The following is an 18,359-nucleotide window of genomic DNA, read 5'->3' as shown; positions in this document are numbered from 1 at the left end:
AGAGCTGACATGATAGACTACTGATTGTGTACCATGACCTTCATCCCCTTTATGTATTTGGGCAGCTGAATCTTCCTAACATATGCTAGGTTTTGAACCTGTTTCACTTTACAAAATACCTCCGCAGAGACTCCAGTCTCTGTCTCAGAATATGGCCCTAATTCTATAGTCTACATAAAATAAAGATTGCCCTAGTGATGGATTAAATTTTGTACCATCTTGAATGTCAATTTATAAACCTTGTGTAATTTAATAGTTTTCACAAATTTCAATTACTTCATGATATACCAAGAATGAACATTGGTTTCTATAGGGTCAATACAGTATGACCTCGACAGTACTATAGAGATGCAGGAATTCAGTTCTTGGAAGTTTCTGAGAATTTTTTGTTTTTGTTGGTTTGGGGCTTGTTTTGAGTAAAAGAGGCTTCATAGTTCTTTACCATGAAATTGCATAGGCAGTTGTTACTATAGCAATTATGCATAACAAATTGGTTCTCATATTCATTTTCTCATTTGTTCATTCATTCAATGGGGATGTGTTGAGGGCCTCTTGTGTAGATGCTTAGCTGTGACAAAAAGCCCAGAGAATTCTTGGCTTCTCTGAGACTGTGTCCCATAACTGACTGTCATGGATCTCAAAGGAGGGAAATTCTAAAGGGAGGACTTCCTAGATGGAAGACAAGAACCAGTGTAGACAGAATAGGTTAAGTCTCCCTGAGAAGGGGTTAAAATTCAAGATCCAAAAGATGAAAATGTGCCCTGTCTTCCATCCATGGTACTCCTATTTTCCTTACCTTCCATACTACTGTTAATATTTCCCTTGCCATTCTTGAATGATTTCGTTCACAAATAGTTTGTTGAATTTTTTTCTTTACCTGTAAACCTGTACCAGGAACTAAATGAGTATTTGACCATTTTTGATTTACCAGTGTGGAAACTTTATATGATTCAATCCATATCTCTGGTATTATTCTGTATCTATGACTATTGCTGAAGAGTTCAGTTCTATTAAAATTATGGTATCACTTTTCAGTCTTTTGTAAGAATAAATTTTAATTTTGTTTACATTCTGCAAGGGTTTTATCTTTTTTATTAATACATAGTAATTGTACCTATTTATGGGGTGGGATGTGATAACTCAAGGCATTCATACTGATGAAATCATGATAATTATCATCCCTATCTCATTATTTATGTTTGGAGCTTTTGAGTTCCTCTTTTCTAATTCCTTATTAAATATAGGCTAGATTATTGTGAAGAAGAGTCAAACTACTGTGCTTTGCAACACTAGAACATATTCCTTCCCTATAACTTTCTCTTGGTACCCATTATTCAAATAATGTACCCCATCCCCCCTCCCTAACTTCTGATAATCACTATTCTACATTCAGATCTACTCCTTTCAAGCTTCTACATATGAGGGAAGTCGTGTGATATTTGTCTGTGCCTGGCCTACTTCATTAATACAGTGTCTTCAAGTTCCATCCATTTTGCAGCAAATGACAGGATTTAATTATTTTTTGCTTAAAAATATTACATAGTGTATATGTACCACCTTTTCTTTGTTTTTCCGTTGTTAGGCATCTACTTGGATCAGATCTTTTCTGTTGTCAACAGTGCTACATTAAATATGGGCATATATGTGCCTCTTTGGTATGTTGACTTCATTTCCTTTGGATATATACCAAGTGTGGGACAACATGACATCTGTATTAATTTACGTTCCCAGCAACAGTGCTTAACAGTACCCTTTTGTCCACATCCTCACAAGCATTTGTTATTCTTTGTCTTTTTAATAATAAATGGAATGAGATGAAATCTCATTTTGATATGCCTTTCCCTGATGGATAATGATATTGAGTATGCTACAATATATTTTTTGACCAGGTCTATTTCTTCTTTTTAAAAATGTTTATTCACATTATTTTCCCATTTTAAAATTAGATTTTTTGATATTAAGTTATTTGAATACCTTATATACTCATATGGTGGCTATCAATCCTATATCAGATTAATAACTTGAAAATATTTTTCCATTCTGTAGATTGTCTTTTTACTCTGTTGATTGTTTCCTATGCTGTGCAGAAGCTTCTTAGTTTGCTATAATCACATTTATATATTTTTGCCTTATAATTGCCTATATTTTTGGGGTATTATCAATAAAATAATTGCCTGTACTAATGTCTTAATGTATTTCCACTATGTTTTCTTCTGGTGGTTTCACAGTTTCAGGTCTTACATTTAAATCCTTGATCTATTTTGAGTTGCTTTCTTTACATGGTGAGATGTAGGAGTCAAGCTTCAATCTTTTGAATGTAAATATTCAGTTTTCCCAGTACCAGTTATTGGAGCGGCTGTGCATTCTCTCTTGTACCTTTTTGCATCTTTGTCAAAAATCAATTGACTGTAGATGCAAGGGTTTATTTCTGCAGTCTCTATTGTGTTCCATTGTTCTCTGCATCTGTTATATTTTTTATAAAAGATTTTTTTATTCATTTAAAAGGCAGAGTTACAGAGGAAGAGGCAGAGGCAGAGGCAGAGAGAGAGAAGTCTTCCATCCACTGGTTCACTCCCCAGATGGCCCCAATGATTGAAGCAGAGCTGAGCCAATCCAAAGCCAGGAGCCAGGAGCCTCCTCTGGATCTCCCACATGGGTGCAGGGGCCCAAGGACTTAGGCCATCCTGCACTGCCCTCCCAGGCCACAGCAGAGAGCTGGATGGGAAGTGGAGCAGCTGGGAACCAAACCAGCTCCCATATGAGATGCCAGCACTGCAGATGGCAGCCCCACCCTTTACACCACAGCTCCGGCCCCTCCGCAGCTGTTTTAATACTAGGCTGTTTTGGTTGCTATAGTTCTGTATTGTCTTGAAATCAGATGTTGTGATGGCTAAAGCTTTCTTTTTTTTGCTCAAGATTGCTTTGGCTTTGGGAGTCTTTTATTTTCCCATGTGAATTTTAGGACTTTTAAAAAAATAGTTCTGTGAAGAATGGTACTGGTACTTTGATGGGGATTGCATTGAATCTGTAACTCGTTTTGGACTTAGTCATTTTAATATTGTAACTCTTCCAATTCATGAGCAGGGGAGGTCTTTTACTTTTGAGAGTTCTCTTCAACTTCTTTTATTAGCATTTTATAATTTTCATTAAAAGTTCTTTCACTTCCTAGGTTAAATTCCTTCCTAGATACTATATGCTTTTTGTAGCTGTTGGGAAGGGGGTTGCTTTCATGACTGTTTTCTCAGCACATTTGTTATTGGTATGTAAAAGTGCTACTGACTTTTATATGTTGATTTCATATTATACAACTTTTTAAAATTTATCAGTTCTAGGTCCATCAGAGTTATTGGTCTAAAGGATTTTCTCTTTTGTTAGTTTCTTTTTGTGGAAAAGACTCCTTTTTTATAGTTTTTTGGTGGTGTTGTTTCCCTGTCTTGCTTGGTAACAGGATAATGCTAGCTTCATGGAATAAGTTTAGAAGGGCTCCTTTCCATTATTTTTTGGAATTGTTTGAAAATAATTAGTGTTAGTTCTTCCTTAAAAATTGTGTAGAATTCAGGAGCGAAGTCAGCCAGTTCTGGACTTGTCTCTGATGGGAAATTTGTATTACTGATTCAATCTCATTATTTGTTTCTGGTTTGCTCAGATTTTGTGTGTGTGTGTGTGTGTCTTCATCGTTCAGTTTTGGTAGGTTACATGTGTCCAAAACATCCATTTCTTTTAGGGTTTCTAATTTGTTGGCGTATCTTAGTAGTCCCTTGATACCCTTTGTATTGCTGTGGTATCAGTTTCAATATTTCCCTGTTCATGTCTAATTTTATGTATTTGAATCTCTCATTCTTTCTTCATTAGTCTAGCTAAAGATTTGCCCATTTGTTTACCTTTAAAAAGTGCAATTCTTTGTTTCATTGATATTTGGTATAATTAGTCTGGATTTCATTCAGATTGAACTTCATTTATCTCTTTCAGCCAATGATGAGGTTACTGATTCCACGTCTGGATTCTCAGCAATGCCATTGATTCCTTTAGTTGATTTATTTATTCTTTGCTTTGTGCTATTGTTGAGGAATAAATTGACTCTATGGACTATCAAAGTAAAACATCGGGTGCTGCGGTAGAGGAGTGCGCTCTCTGGAGAACTGCTTCTGTTTCACTGTTCTGAGTGAAAACCAAGGTTCTACAAAAACTACGTGAGCTACTGGACTGCTAGTGTTTGCTGGCAAAACTGTTGCTATCAAATCTGAGGAAAGAGTTTAGCGTCACACTTAACGCACAGATCTATACAGAGAATTATAAACTACACAAAAAAGAAGAGGAGTGGAAAGACTACATATTTTGCTGCAGTGAAATGATGGCGATTTTGAGCATTATATAATGACATTGGAAGAGAAATTTCCATTATCTACCACATTCTGATCTTCCCACAAGTACTTGCAAAATGTCACATATTCTATCAATCTAGCTTTATCTGTGAATAAAATTAGAAATAGATCCTTGGAAATTTCTCTCTTTTCATGCCACTTTTCCACAGTACTGCTCAAAAAGAGATAAGGTTCGCCTATAAAAAAAAAAAAAAAGGCCTTCCGGTGTTCTGGTTGTGCGCGGAACCTGCAGAACTGCCACGGTGAGTCGGGAGCAGGCTTTCCAGGGCTGATTTATCAGAATTGTCTGTTTTCCCCCAGAGGTATAGATGAACTTGCATTGTGCCAATCTTTTAAAAATTTATGTAGCCAGACTTCATCATGTTTTTGACTTTATGCAGATGCTGCTGTTCTGGGATATCTCACTGCTGCTAGGCGTGGTGGCAGGTAAGAAAAAATACATGGAGCTGGGAGAGACTCCCTGCTCAGTCCTTCCAAGAAGGCCTGGGATTGCTGAATTAACTCCTCCAGGAGACAGATGAGTAAAAGGAGGAGGGTGCCTGGGGAAGAACACAGGCAATTTGAGAAAGGCTGTGGGTCAAGATCTAACACTCCCTACTGAAGTTCAGATAAACAACTAATATTCCAGACAAACATCAAGATGTGTCAGTTTTGTGCCCAAAAATATCTGTTGTTTATCTGAAATTCAGTCTTGTTTTTTGTTTTGGTTTTGGTTGCAGCATCTAGCAACCTTCACTTGGGAGTCAAGTGAAGGGTTTGAACCATGTGTCTGCCGCCTACAACAATAGTACCCTGAGCAAATTCCATACCTCTCTGTACTGGGGTATCTTTTTATGAAATGCAAATGACATCACCCCTTTCATGGGATCGTTGTGAGGCTTACGTAAGATAAGTAAATCACTGGGCCCAGCACCGGGCACGTGGTAAGAGTTCAAGTAATGCAACCCCTGTAAGAGTTGCTACTCTTACTCCCGTTGTGCGTGTAGATTTTATCATCCTCAGGAACCCTTCCAATAGTTCTTCCTTTGTGTGGAGTAGCCAAGCATAGGGTTATGGCAAAGCATGAATCTTGTTAGACTGTTTCTGATAAGCTTCTTCACCCAGGTACCCAGGACAGCCTCAAACATAGACAACTAAATGTTCAGTCAGGGTAGCAATATGAGCTGTTGGTCCTTGCATGACACAAGATCTCCAGCCAAAGTCCAAAACCACATGGCTAGAGACAAGGCTGCTCCATTCTTGGGCACCACTAACATGACTCAAGAAAGACACAGGTGAGGACTAAAATGAGCCTCTGGATGGAGCTGAGCAGACGCAGAGGCAATGAGGTGACCTGCGGAGCGGTAGCCTGTCTTCCACGGAGCCTTGGTCTCCTGAGGCTGCTCTCTGAGTGGTGATCAGGAGGGTGCTCGGGAAGCGGAGGATGCAAATCTGCTACAAAACATAACTGAACTCCTATCTTGGCTGAGAGACCATGACAAAGAGCATTCTGGTCACACTGATATCTTCCAATCACTTCTGGGTAACTGCAGGAAGTGAAATCTGCTACGACAGACTCGGCTGCTTCAGTGACGATGTCCCGTGGGCAGGAACTGCAGAGAGACCCATCAAAACACTGCCCGAGGACCCGAAACACATCAACACTCGCTTCCTCCTGTACACAAATGAGAACCAAGACAACTACCAGGTAACAATGCTCACTGTCTCCATGACTGAGTGCCAGCTGTTTAATGGAATTACAATTCTAAAAACTCAAGTCTTCCAGAGAGACGATCAGGTCATGCAGTCAAATTCCTAACTTTGAAGAATTTTAGGGCAGTGTACTTAAGTATTATTTTATGTAACTTGTTCATAAAAGTCCACTAATTTCATATTCTCCTTGTGCTATGTACAGATTATCATTACAAAAATATTCCAAATATGGGGCTTTACATCTATAAAATATACGTGTATTTGTGTTATGATTTATATGAACAGATGGTCTCCAACTTATGATTATCTGACTTAATGATTTTTTTGTTTACTTTGGGATTGTGTGAAGCCAACATGTATTCAATAGAACCTGTACTTTTATTTTTACAATTTGATTTATTTGTTTGAGAGGCAGAATTACAGACAGAGAGAGGGAGAGGCAGAGAGAAAGGTCTTCCACCTGCTGGTTCACTCCCTAGATGGCTGCAACAGCCAGGGGTAGTCTAGGCTGAAACCAGGAGCCTGATTCCAGGAGTTTCTTCTGGGTCTTCCACGTGGATGCAGGGGCCCCAGCACTTGGGCCATCTCCCACTGCTTTCCCAGGCCATAAGCAGAGAGCTGGATCGGAAGAGGAGCAGCCGGGACATGAACAAGCACCCACGTGGTATGCAGGCACCACAGGCAGAGGCTTAGCTTACTACACCACAACGCTGGCCCCATGTACTTTGAATTTTATTCTCTCTCATGGTGGTGGGCAGCTTCAGTGAGCCATAGCTCCCAGTCAGCCACATGATCATGGGAGTAAACATCCTCATCACCGTATCAGGGCAGACCTGTTATTCCAAGCTGAAAAACTGAAAATATTTTAAGATGACAGGAAAGTAGCAGCTTAGCAGTGCTTGGGAATAGCTGGGCTGTAAGGGGAGAATCCTTATTCACAAGACTCTTGACTCCCAGCAGCCTCTTCTCTCCCACCTCTCCTACGTACGTGTGGTTTTAGTAAATATTATGGGAGACTTGACCTGAAACACTTCTCTCCCCAATACAGGAACTCACTGCGGATGCTTCAGTGATCAAAAACTCCAATTTCAAAACAAATAGAAAAACCCGCTTCATCATCCATGGATTCATAGACAAGGGGGAAGAGAGCTGGCTGCATGATCTGTGCAAGGTGAGTGCGGTCATCTCCTTTTTTTTAAGTGGTATGTAAATCACTCTTTTTAAATTTTATTTTAATTTATTTAAAAGGCAAACTTTACAGAGGGAGAGGGAGAGACAGAGAGAGACAGAGAGATCTTCCATATGCTGATTCATTCCCAAATGGCTGCAATGGCCAGAGCTGGGCCTGTCCAAAGCCAGGAGCCAGGAACCTCCTCCGGGTCTCCCATATGGGTGCAGGGTCCCAGGGACCTGGCCAACTTCCTCTGCTCTCCCAGGCCATCAGCAGGTAGCTGGATCAGAAGTGGAGCAGCTGGGACTGCAACTGGCACCCATATGGGATGCCAGCACACCCACATGGGATGCTGACCCTAACCTGGTAATCTCTTAAGGGAAAGTTGTTTCAGCAGTGATAACTAACCAATATCGCAGTGGGCCCACCAAGAAGGACGAATGTTGGTCACTACAACACTGGACCTGGGTTTCCAGGGGAACTCTAGGAGGTGCTGGTGATAGAAGAGGCCTGAGACGGCCAGGAAAGTGAGGTTTCAGGCATTTGGAGGCTCCAGGGCAAAGCCTTCTATTAGTAACTAATACAGCAATATCTCCACAGTTTTGCAACTAAAGCTTCAGTACAGATGCACACCAACTCATCAAGGCTGCTATTTTTCTACTAGTTTTTAATTTCCATGTGAAGAGCCAAGACATCTCATTTTCTTGAAATAATCTTTTTTTTTCCCTCAATTTTTCCTTGCTACTCTTTGGTCTCCTTTGGTATCAATATCTAGGAAATCTGTGATGGTTTTCATTTCCAGCTTCTGTTGTTTCAACCACAGTGATTCTATTTTCTTTAATTTGCCTTTGGCTCTGTGCCTTGTAATAATGAAGAATTAAAGACAGAAAATCCAATAAAAGGAATTGTCCTATAACTGCTAGTGCTTGAGGATCATTATATTGACTCACTTATTTGTGTATTTATTCATGTCTTCATCAAATTTCTGTGGTCAGCTGTGGCACAAAGCTGTAATCATTTATCCAGAGAAGTCAAGAAAAAGACTCAATGATCCTCCTACACCCATTTAATTTTTGCCTTGTCTTCAACTCAAGCAAAAGGCTGAGCCAAATCAGCTCCCAAGCGTATCCATATGTCCGGAAGACTAATGAACATAGTAGAGTCTGTTCATTTCTCAAGCTTAAGAATAATCAGTAAAACCATAACTTGTCATTAGAAGAAATTTAAATCTGATGATTACTGGGGGGAGGTAGTAATAGATTTCTGTAAAGCAGTGAAGAAAAAAAAATGTAATTCTCAGTTTAAAAGAAATATGTGTTTTTTAGATTTGGATACACTATTTATAAGGTGCCCAAAGGCAGATTGTCTCACTTTCATTTGATTTGATGTGCCTTTGTTAATGCTGTTGCATTGTGATAGTGAAATGAATGTGTTAGACTAGAAAGTTAAAGTTCCTAGGTTTCAATCTTGACCCTATTCTTAGCTACCTGTGATACTAGCAAAGCAGGACGCAGAGTCTGGGATGGTAGCAGTGCCATGTCCTTTGCACAACTGTTTGCAGCTGTCTTAAGGCAGCCACAATGATTCAGTTTGTCTACTTAGGACAACCATTTCATTCTTGGGCGGTTTCCTTCTATACAATAAACATTGGAGGTGAGTCCTAACATTGCCTCATTATGCTCATGTTCTTTTTGGCAAACAGTGGGATATATATAAAACCACTAAAAAAACATAATTTCTGTCAGAACTAACATTTATGGAAATTGCATCAGAGAAGGTCTCCAGTAGATAGCTGATAGTCTACACTTTGAGGTGAAAAAACTCTTCGGTGACGTCTTCCCATCATGGAAAAGCATGTTCCTTTACCTTCTATGTATTTATAAATTTAAGCATTTCTAGTCTTTCATTCACTCAGCGTGTTTTTGAGCACCTACAACTATGTGCCAGAGACTCTTCTAGGCACTGAGGTTATTGCAAGGAAGACAGACTATATTTTAGTCTTATTAATAACTTTTACAATGTTCTGATGAGACAACCCAATATATCACAGCTTCTATATCTCTTCACTGAATCAAGAGTCTGTGCATCTATGGAAACAGAAATCCTAGTTCCTACAGTGACCAAACCCCATTTGGAGTCAACATTAAACTTCACCAGGGAGTCCGTATCCATAGGAGTCGGGGAGTTCTATTCATTGCTTTGAGGTTAATGACATACTTTATAGGTCAAAGAGAATTTCTCCTGGTCTGTAAATGTGTTTATTAGTAGTTAACAAAGACGCTGAATTGCTTGCCTGTTTGTTGTGTCTCTCCCATCAGAACCTGTTTCAGGTGGAAAGTGTGAACTGTATCTGTGTGGACTGGAAGGGGGGCTCCCGCACTACATACTCGCAGGCCACGCAGAACGTCCGGGTTGTTGGGGCGGAAGTGGCGTATTTAGTTGACACTCTTCAGGTAACTACATCCGGGTTATGTAAAAGCCCACACACATTGCTGTCTAAATTCTTTAAAAAAAAAAAAAAAGCTGTAGGTTTGATGTTGATAAAGACATTGCTCCACTAACATATGACTTTACCGTTAAGTTGAAAAGAAAAATGCAAAGAAATCTCAGTTTGGGTTCATCAATAGCTCTATTTAAGTCATCAAATCAATTAAGCAACCAAGTAGGTTGTTTTTACTGAATTCCACCAGAATTTGTTTTAATTTTTCCAGTTACTACCAAGTTGACATGACAAGGTCAATCTCAAGATTAAACTAGTTTTTAAGAGAACTAAAATGGTAACAAGCTAGCCTTGAATAACTAAAAATACAGAACATATTAAACATGAATGTTCTTAAGTAATTTCTTCTTTACTGCTCTGTAACCCAAACACCTGCTTTGTCATCCCTGTAACAACTTACCATGTCCTTCAAGAATTCTTTCTACATGGAAATAGAATGAAATAGAACCTGTTTCAAACCATTTAAAAATGAAACCCATTTCTACTTTTAATTGTAACTCTAAAGGGAAAACTATCATGGAAATCTATTGCTTTGAAGGAACAATGTGTCTTCTTAAATTCAAAGTTTGCAGATTCTTCTCTGTGCACAGCTTGCATTCGTAAACATTGGAAAACATTTTGAAAAGATTTTCTTTCCAACAGTCAGCGATTGGGTACTCGCCATCCAATGTCCACCTAATTGGCCACAGTCTGGGTTCCCATGTTGCTGGGGAGGCTGGAAAAAGGACCAATGGGGCCATTGGACGGATCACAGGTTGGTCAAAACTGTGGAAACTGAAAAATTAGACTACATGTAGCCTATAGAGATCTAAAAGGAAATACAGAAGAAAAATTAGGCTCAGCCTGCTTTGTACCTCCACAAACTTTCTGAATTGGGCTGTGCTTTGTGAAATTTTCATTGATACGGATATTTGCTCCACATGGCCCAGTTTGACATCTAAAAATCCTGCCTTTTTCTAAAATGCGAATTAAAATCATCTCTAGATCTTACTCAAGTCTGTTTCCTCAGTGTCAAGTTTCATGAAAAGCTAAATACCATTAGCTAGAATAAATGGAATTAAACCCAAAGAGCTTAATATTGACAATTAATTGTATTCTGCTTCAGTAGCAATAGCTAATGAGCCCAAACCTCCTCAGCCACAACAGAGCTGTGGGAAGGGGGAAGGGAGTCAAATTGCTGTGGGCTGCCAGTTCTGAGACTTAAAATGGTATTTTCCGAACCTCAGACTGGCTGCATTCGGCCACTGGCAGATCACGTAGAGAAGGTCTACACGGATTGTTATTTCCTGTATGTGTGTGTCACAGCCTGTGCAGCCAGGCACTGTGCCATCAAAGCTGTGACTCTGTGGCCAGGAAAGCTGAGGTCCCTGAGCCCACAGGAGTTTACAGTCTCCTGGAGACTTTTAGCCTGAGTAGCTGAAGTCCACTGTCTCCCAGGACCAAGATTCTACCAGGGACTAAGCGCCTATAAGCAGAGGCAAATTCTCTGACTGGAGGAAAGTTGAAGCAAATAGCAAACTAGAAACAGATTTCCCTTCAGAAAAATAGTAAGGGAGGGATGAACTCATTCGTGTCTTTCCATGAATGCAGCCAATTCCTGGGCTATAACTAATACAGAAATGTGAATGTGCATGAACGCTGGGAGAGAATTAACAACACGTCCACTTACCTTAGGGTTGGATCCAGCAGAACCTTGCTTTCAGAACACCCCTGAAATAGTCCGATTGGACCCCAGTGACGCCCAGTTTGTGGATGCAATTCACACGGATGCTGCTCCAATGATTCCCAACTTGGGTGAGTTCCTCAGTTCCCTTCTTAGAATGTTTCGAGTCTATGCATTAGCATATTTTAAAAGTCTTCAGCATATATAGTAACATAAATATCCCTTTATGCTTAAAATTCTTCAGGATTTGGAATGAGCCAAACTGTGGGTCACCTCGACTTCTTTCCAAATGGAGGACTGGAAATGCCTGGGTGTAGTAAGAACATTCTTTCTCAGATAGTTGATGTGGACGGGATCTGGCAAGGTAAAACCATTAAGTATACAAAGATTTTTGGGGGAAACTTGTACTTTGTTTTGTTCAATTTACTAAATACCTTGGAATTTTACAGGTATCTTATTTTATATAACTGACTTTTAAAAAAAAAAAAGATGTTATTTATTTATTTGAGAGGCAGAGTTAGACAGTGAGAGGGAGAGACAGAGAGAAAATTCTTCCATCTGTTGGTTCTTTCCCCAAATGTCTGCAATGGCCCAAACTGAGCCGATCCAAAGCCAGGAGCCAGGAGCTTCCTATGGGTCCCCAACACGGGTGCAGAGGCCCAAGGACGTGAGCCATCTTCTACTGCTTTCCAGGCCATAGCAGAGAGCTGGATTGCAAGAGGAGCAGCCAGGACTAGAACCAGTGCCCATATGTAATGCTGGCTCTGTAGGCGGGGTTTTAACCCACTGCACCACAGTACCAGCCCCAACAACTGACTTTTAATTGTATGCTTGAGATAGAGATTTTCATGAGGGTGTGAGAAGATTGTAAGAAAGAAAATTTATTTATAGTTCACATTTCCACAGACATAATTCAGGGAATACATGACTAACTTGCACTTACATCTCTGTGAACCAATATTTTCCTTATAAAGTTATTTTTCCATTTCATTTAACTGTGGCATTAACTATTATAACCTTGAACAGTGCTTAACTTCTAATTGTATCAATAATCACAAGTATAGTTCATAAATGATTTTGTTTTGTGGCTTATATTAGTTTACACAAATTAATCTACTCAACAATGATATTTTTGATTATAACATCAATTTGGAAAGATAAAACATATTGCTGATGTCTAATATGTCTGACTTCACAGGAACACGTGACTTTGCGGCCTGTAATCATTTAAGAAGCTATAAGTACTATATTGACAGCATCATCAACCCTACTGGCTTTGCTGGGTTCTCCTGTGCCTCTTACAGTGATTTCACTGCAGTAAGTAGACCATGTGTGACTGCCACATCTCATGACCGGCACGGCTCACTCTACGGGACATCATGCAGTGAATGCTTGCACTTTCATACTTGTATCTTTAATTATAGAAACACATTTAATAGTGACATAGCATTAGAGAATTTAGAAAAATGGACGTGCAAAAAAAATAACCTGTGTTTACCTTGTTCTCTCTCACTCTGCGACGTATCAGGTAAGTGTTCAAACGTGTTTTAGAAATAGACATCACAACAAAAAAAGTACTCTAGCAAGGCCTGAGCCAAGCCTGTAGGATTCTGATGAACATGGAAAAATTTCCTTAAATACTTAAGCAACAGAATTATGTTCATGTAGAAATTTGTATAAAATCTCATACTTGGCAAAAATCTCTGAATTTTTGTTTTCTATGATATCATTTTGATATCTAGGTTAGAGTCATATATGTGATTTTTTAAAAAAAATATTTATTTGAAAGTCAGACTGAGAAAGAGAGAGAGAGAGAGAGATCTTCCATTCATTAGTTCACTCCCCAGATGGCCATTACAGCCATACGGAGCCACATTGACGCCAGGAGCTTATCCAGGTCTCCCACGTGGCTGACAGGGGTCCGAGTACCATCATCTGCTGCCTTTCCAGGCACATTAGCAGGGAGCTGGATTGGAAGTGGAATAGTGGGAAATTGACCTGGCATCCAAATGGGATGTCAGTGCCAAGGGTGTGTAGCTGTATCTACTGCACCACAACACTGGCCCCCATGTATGTGATCTTAAATATGATGTAGCTGTTGTGTGTTTCTTAGAATTGTCTTTTCACTATATTTTTCTTAAAATCAAAATTTATAACTTAGACCATTTACTAAGGAATTTCAAATAATTAGAATGCCTGTGGAAGTCAAAATTACCTAGGAGGCATACTTTGGTTATTAAGAGGGAAAGAACTCAAATCCAGGTTTCACCATCAAAAATGACTTGAGCAAAACATCTTTAAGGCAGTTTCTTCATCTTTAAGTACAAATAATAATGGTAGACTCAACATAGTTGGTGAGAGTGCATTATGAGATTTTATATGTTAATTGCTTAACCCAGAGCCCAAACTGTGATGATTAGCACTTAACAGTGTTAGCTATTATGGGGAAGGAGGTGCACATTGTATTCACTTTACAGCCTGTCTATAGAGTAAGAATTGAAAAATCCCACTTTTTTCTTTGGTATAATTTTATTTTATTTCTCTTCTCTAAGATTCAAGCCTGGGTCATCAGAAAAGCAAACATAAAAGCATTAGGTCTCTTCTGGTTAAAGCTTAGTGTGACTTTTTATACACACACATACACACACACATATAGAAATGAAATAATATACATACAAATCATATACATATCTATATCTAAATATATATAATCATATACATGATTTTATATATAAATATACATATAAATATATAATATATATAAAATCATATACATATGTATATACATATAATCCTCTAGGGTATTTTCAATACTTCTATAAAAATGATGTTCTTCCTTCCACATTTCTCCACCTTTGGACCTCAGCCTCAGCCTCTCTCTGGCTCTAGACCAGGTGATCCTGGTGGTGCTCTGGTCAGGGTGTGCTCAGTGGAGGGAATGACTCAGGGCCATTGGTTCAGGGGCTCTTGGTTCCATTGCACTCTGGGCCGATCCCCCTCTGCCTTGTTGGTGGGCACACTGCTGGCATTTGGAGGTGAGAGCTGGGGCTCTCCCTGTCTTTTGATTTAGACTGTGCCTTCAGAGAGCTTTGGCCACTTCTTGCTGGCTGTCTCAGTCTCCACTTAGCTCTTGCTGGAGGCAGAGCCTGAGATGGCCACGTCGACCACATCTGGTTCATTGATTCTGTAGTTGACCAGTTATCTTCCCTGTGAGGTAGCCTTCCCCTGCACACTGGGAATTGGGATGCTCATCCTCCCAACTCTGTGCCTCCCTCTCTGTCCCTTTTACAATAAGCCCTTGGTCCAGAAAGAGAGGACGTTTGCTTATATTAATCTGTCTTTTCTCTGGTCCTGTGACTTTTATAGTATTGCATTATTTATCAGTGAAATTGCTGTATCTTTGAGAGCAATGAGATGGTGTTGTGAACCTTTGCCGAGACACTGTTAAAGTCTTCTTTTGCCATCAGAACAGAATTGGCCTCAGCATATGTGGACTGTAGCAACAAGTGGCAAAGGATGGTGCACAATTACACAGCATCCTCCTGCATCATGTGTTCATTTTCACTAGAACAAGTGCTTCCCCTGTTCCAGTGGAGGCTGCCCACAGATGGGACATTACGCTGATAGATTTTCTAGGAAGACAAATGAAGTGGGCCAGACATTTTATCTCAACACCGGGGATTCCAGTAATTTTGCTCGTAAGTTTCTATTTTATTGACCTTAGATTCTAAATGTTATGTACTTTCTTCTGTCCACTGATAATGTATGAAATTTTTTAATGCAAATATTATAAATACCTATCCCTGATATGAAAAAATTATCAAAATCATAATGGCTGATTTGCGTAACAGGACAGAGTGTGGGTCTTGAACAGTTAATGATACAGAAATACATTTCTTCACTTTTGATTCTGATGCAGAACTCAGAAGGGCTCTTCTGTTCCGTTCTTTTTGCATTCTGTCATAAATTTCACTGAGTGACATTCTGAGGATTTGTATAAGAGGAGAACTAATGCTGGAGCAGTAAACCACAGAGGTTTGGAGATGGGCAGGAGCTGACTGTCTCAGGAGCTATTGAGGACGATAGACCCCAGGGGAGATGGAATTAGAGGGTACAGGAGTGGAGAGGCACAAGAGCAGCCTCTGGGGTTCTCAGTAACAGAAGAGAACCACTTGCATGGGGACAGTGGGGCTAACAGTATTGTAGAACTAAAGACAGATCTTACCGCCTTCCCATCTTGGCTCAGACTAGCTCTAAATGGCAAAATTGGTCATTGTCACTCTGACTTGTACCAGGGGAACTTGCTTCTCAATACAATAACTTACTACATTTCCAATGGACATGGAAGTTGAATTATAGAATTTTTAGATAAATGTATACTGAACAACATAATCAATCTCTAAAATGTGGTCATCAATGACAACTGACAAATACATCGCACTATAATCTTTCACTATCTTTTATCATAAAATTTTTATAACACTCAAGAATAAGCTATTAAGTTGAAAAATTGAAATCAAATGATACTTTTAATCCCTTGGCTTGACCAAACATCTATCAACTAGGACATGTCTGCATATCCCGCACTTCCCAATGCCTGTCCCCTGAACCTTTAGAGAAAGGAACATCTGTGACTATTTTGCCACATCATATATAAATAATTCAAATTCTGCAGTCGTGTGGTCCAGAGTAACCTGTTTTCAGCCTCTTCTCCACAAGCTGACATTTTCCTCTTTTTTCCTCCCATATAGGTTGGAGGTATCAGGTGACTGTGACACTGTCTGGACAGAAGGTTACAGGACACGTGCTAGTTTCTTTGTTTGGAAATAAAGGAAATTCTAGGCAGTATGAAATTTTCACGTAAGTAACAGATTGCTCTTTGCTTCTCAAATGTTAGAATGCTCGGAATGTATTTGTGTGTTATAGACATTAATACATGAACTTACAGTACTCTGATATATAAGAAGAGGGATGAAATTATTTTACCCTTGCACATTTCAGAATTCTGCTTCTAATTTTTTTCTTTGCTATTTCCTGAGAAACTATCAATATTAACTTTGATGTCTGGCATCTGATTTCTAATCAATAAATAATTATTCTCTCCACAAAACAGCTAGGAAAAGATTGATATAATGTCATCATGTATTAAATTGTGCAGGGATTGTGACTAAGACATGTTTGAAGCTTTGTTTAAAGTAAAGATGAAATATTAATCACTGATGGAAAAAGCTATTACTGACTTAACATCCATACCTACACTTACTCATTACATTAGAATAAAAAAATGCCATCAATCATTAAACTAGAGAAGTATTGTAAACTGGTTCTATAAATAAATACATGTTTGTGAATGTATATTTATTTATATGCATATGCATATAAGTTCACATTTATTTTTGTTACCATCTTAACCCCCTAGGGGCTCTCTCAAAGCAGGAAATTCTCATTCCAATGAATTTGACTCAAATGTGGATGTTGGAGACTTGGAGAAGGTTAAGTTTATTTGGTATAACAATGTGATCAACCCAACCCTACCCAAGGTGGGAGCATCCCAGATCACAGTAGAAAGAAATGATGGAAGCGTGTAAGTAATGAAATTCCAAAGTAATTCGAAGAATCGAAGCTTTTTTACAATTCTATTTGCACTAAAATCTTCTTTAGGTTAAACTTCCTACGGTGGTTCACCAACATCCAGACACAGCTGCTTCCTAATACCTTTTGCTTCATTAGGAGAAAGTGGAGAAAGTAAGGAAAGCAACACTGACACATTAATACATAAATGTCATATTACCTGACAAAATTTAGTCTGAGAATGAGAATCTAGCCCCATGACCCTAAGGTAAAAGAATGTCTCATTTGGCAGATGTGTGTAATTAATATGTCCACCTTTTGCTCTTTAAGTTGTTAGGAGCACACTGAACTAATCAAATAACAGAAGTAGGTTTTTCTAAACAACTGATATCCCTAAAAAAGAGAAAGATCAACAGTTTGGCCCCTCAATCTAAATAGGACTGGAGTATATGTGCTGCCAGAGTGTGGTGAGCTATCAGAAAAGGTTGATCTGATTAAAACACAATGAAAGCAATATTAGCCTAAGAATTCTTTTTTTTTTTTTTTTTTTTTTTTTTGACAGGCAGAGTGGATAGTGAGAGAGAGAGACAGAGAGAAAGGTCTTCCTTTTTGCCATTGGTTCACCCTCCAGTGGCCACTGCGGCAGGCGCATCTCGCTGATCTGAAGCCAGGAGCCAGGTGCTTCTCCTGGTCTCCCATGCGGGTGCAGGGCCCAAGGACTTGGGCCATCCTCCACTGCCTTCCTGGGCCATAGCAGAGAGCTGGCCTGGAAGAGGGGCAACCGGGATAGAATCCGGCACCCCGACCGGGACTAGAACCCAGTGTGCCGGTGCCGCAAGGTGGAGGATTAGCCTGTTAAGCCACGGCGCCGGCCCCTAAGAATTCTTAATTTTAAGCCAAATTCTGACACACAGCACTCTGATTTTTCTGTAGTTATATAATAACTAAATTCTCACGTGAGGGGACTTTTGCTTCTGGCACAGATAGAGTAACAGAGAACAGATATACCTTCCCAATTGAAGCAACCAACAATTCAGACAAAATTTATCAAACAACAATTTTCAGGATACTGAATACCAAATAATAATGGATAATAATGCTTGTGATACAAAATCAAACCAACTTGAGCTAATAAGTTACCCCCGCTGACTGCATTGAGAGTGTGTTCAAGATGCAACACAGGTGGGAGAAATTCAGGCAGAGTCCAGTAAACTTGCAAAATTGAAGAGACTAAGCCAAGAATCAGTAAGTTCAAGGAAACTAGATTTTCTAGGGCAGGTTCCCAGGGAAGAGAGGTGAACAGGGAGACCCTGAGAGGTCTATAAGGCCTCCTTGAATATTAGGAAGAACAGTGGTCAGTACAGATGTGTGAGCAAACAA

The 18,359-nt window shown here is 39.4% G+C and overlaps 1 protein-coding gene across 2 annotated transcripts in view; it reads left to right on the top strand.

Moving 5' to 3' along the window:
- LOC133775622 (pancreatic triacylglycerol lipase-like) overlaps positions 1 to 18,359 on the top strand; it is an 84,958-nt gene that overhangs the window by 61,131 nt on the left and 5,468 nt on the right. The window contains exons 2-12 of one of the 2 annotated variants that reach the window (XM_062213986.1): positions 4,763 to 4,808; positions 5,915 to 6,069; positions 7,123 to 7,245; positions 9,564 to 9,698; positions 10,388 to 10,499; positions 11,420 to 11,539; positions 11,653 to 11,772; positions 12,607 to 12,725; positions 14,977 to 15,106; positions 16,160 to 16,268; positions 16,828 to 16,992. In XM_062213986.1, the coding sequence (XP_062069970.1) occupies positions 4,763 to 4,808; positions 5,915 to 6,069; positions 7,123 to 7,245; positions 9,564 to 9,698; positions 10,388 to 10,499; positions 11,420 to 11,539; positions 11,653 to 11,772; positions 12,607 to 12,725; positions 14,977 to 15,106; positions 16,160 to 16,268; positions 16,828 to 16,992 (1,334 nt within the window). Of the gene's footprint in view, positions 1 to 4,756; positions 4,809 to 5,914; positions 6,070 to 7,122; positions 7,246 to 9,563; positions 9,699 to 10,387; positions 10,500 to 11,419; positions 11,540 to 11,652; positions 11,773 to 12,606; positions 12,726 to 14,976; positions 15,107 to 16,159; positions 16,269 to 16,827; positions 16,993 to 18,359 lie in introns of those variants that run through there. The other variant, XM_062213985.1, reaches the window with a different exon arrangement.

Source organism: Lepus europaeus, chromosome 17, assembly GCF_033115175.1.
Source record: "Lepus europaeus isolate LE1 chromosome 17, mLepTim1.pri, whole genome shotgun sequence".
Taxonomy (NCBI): domain Eukaryota; kingdom Metazoa; phylum Chordata; class Mammalia; order Lagomorpha; family Leporidae; genus Lepus; species Lepus europaeus.
Note: the sequence above shows the minus strand (reverse complement) of the source record. Positions and strands in the feature narration are given on the sequence as shown.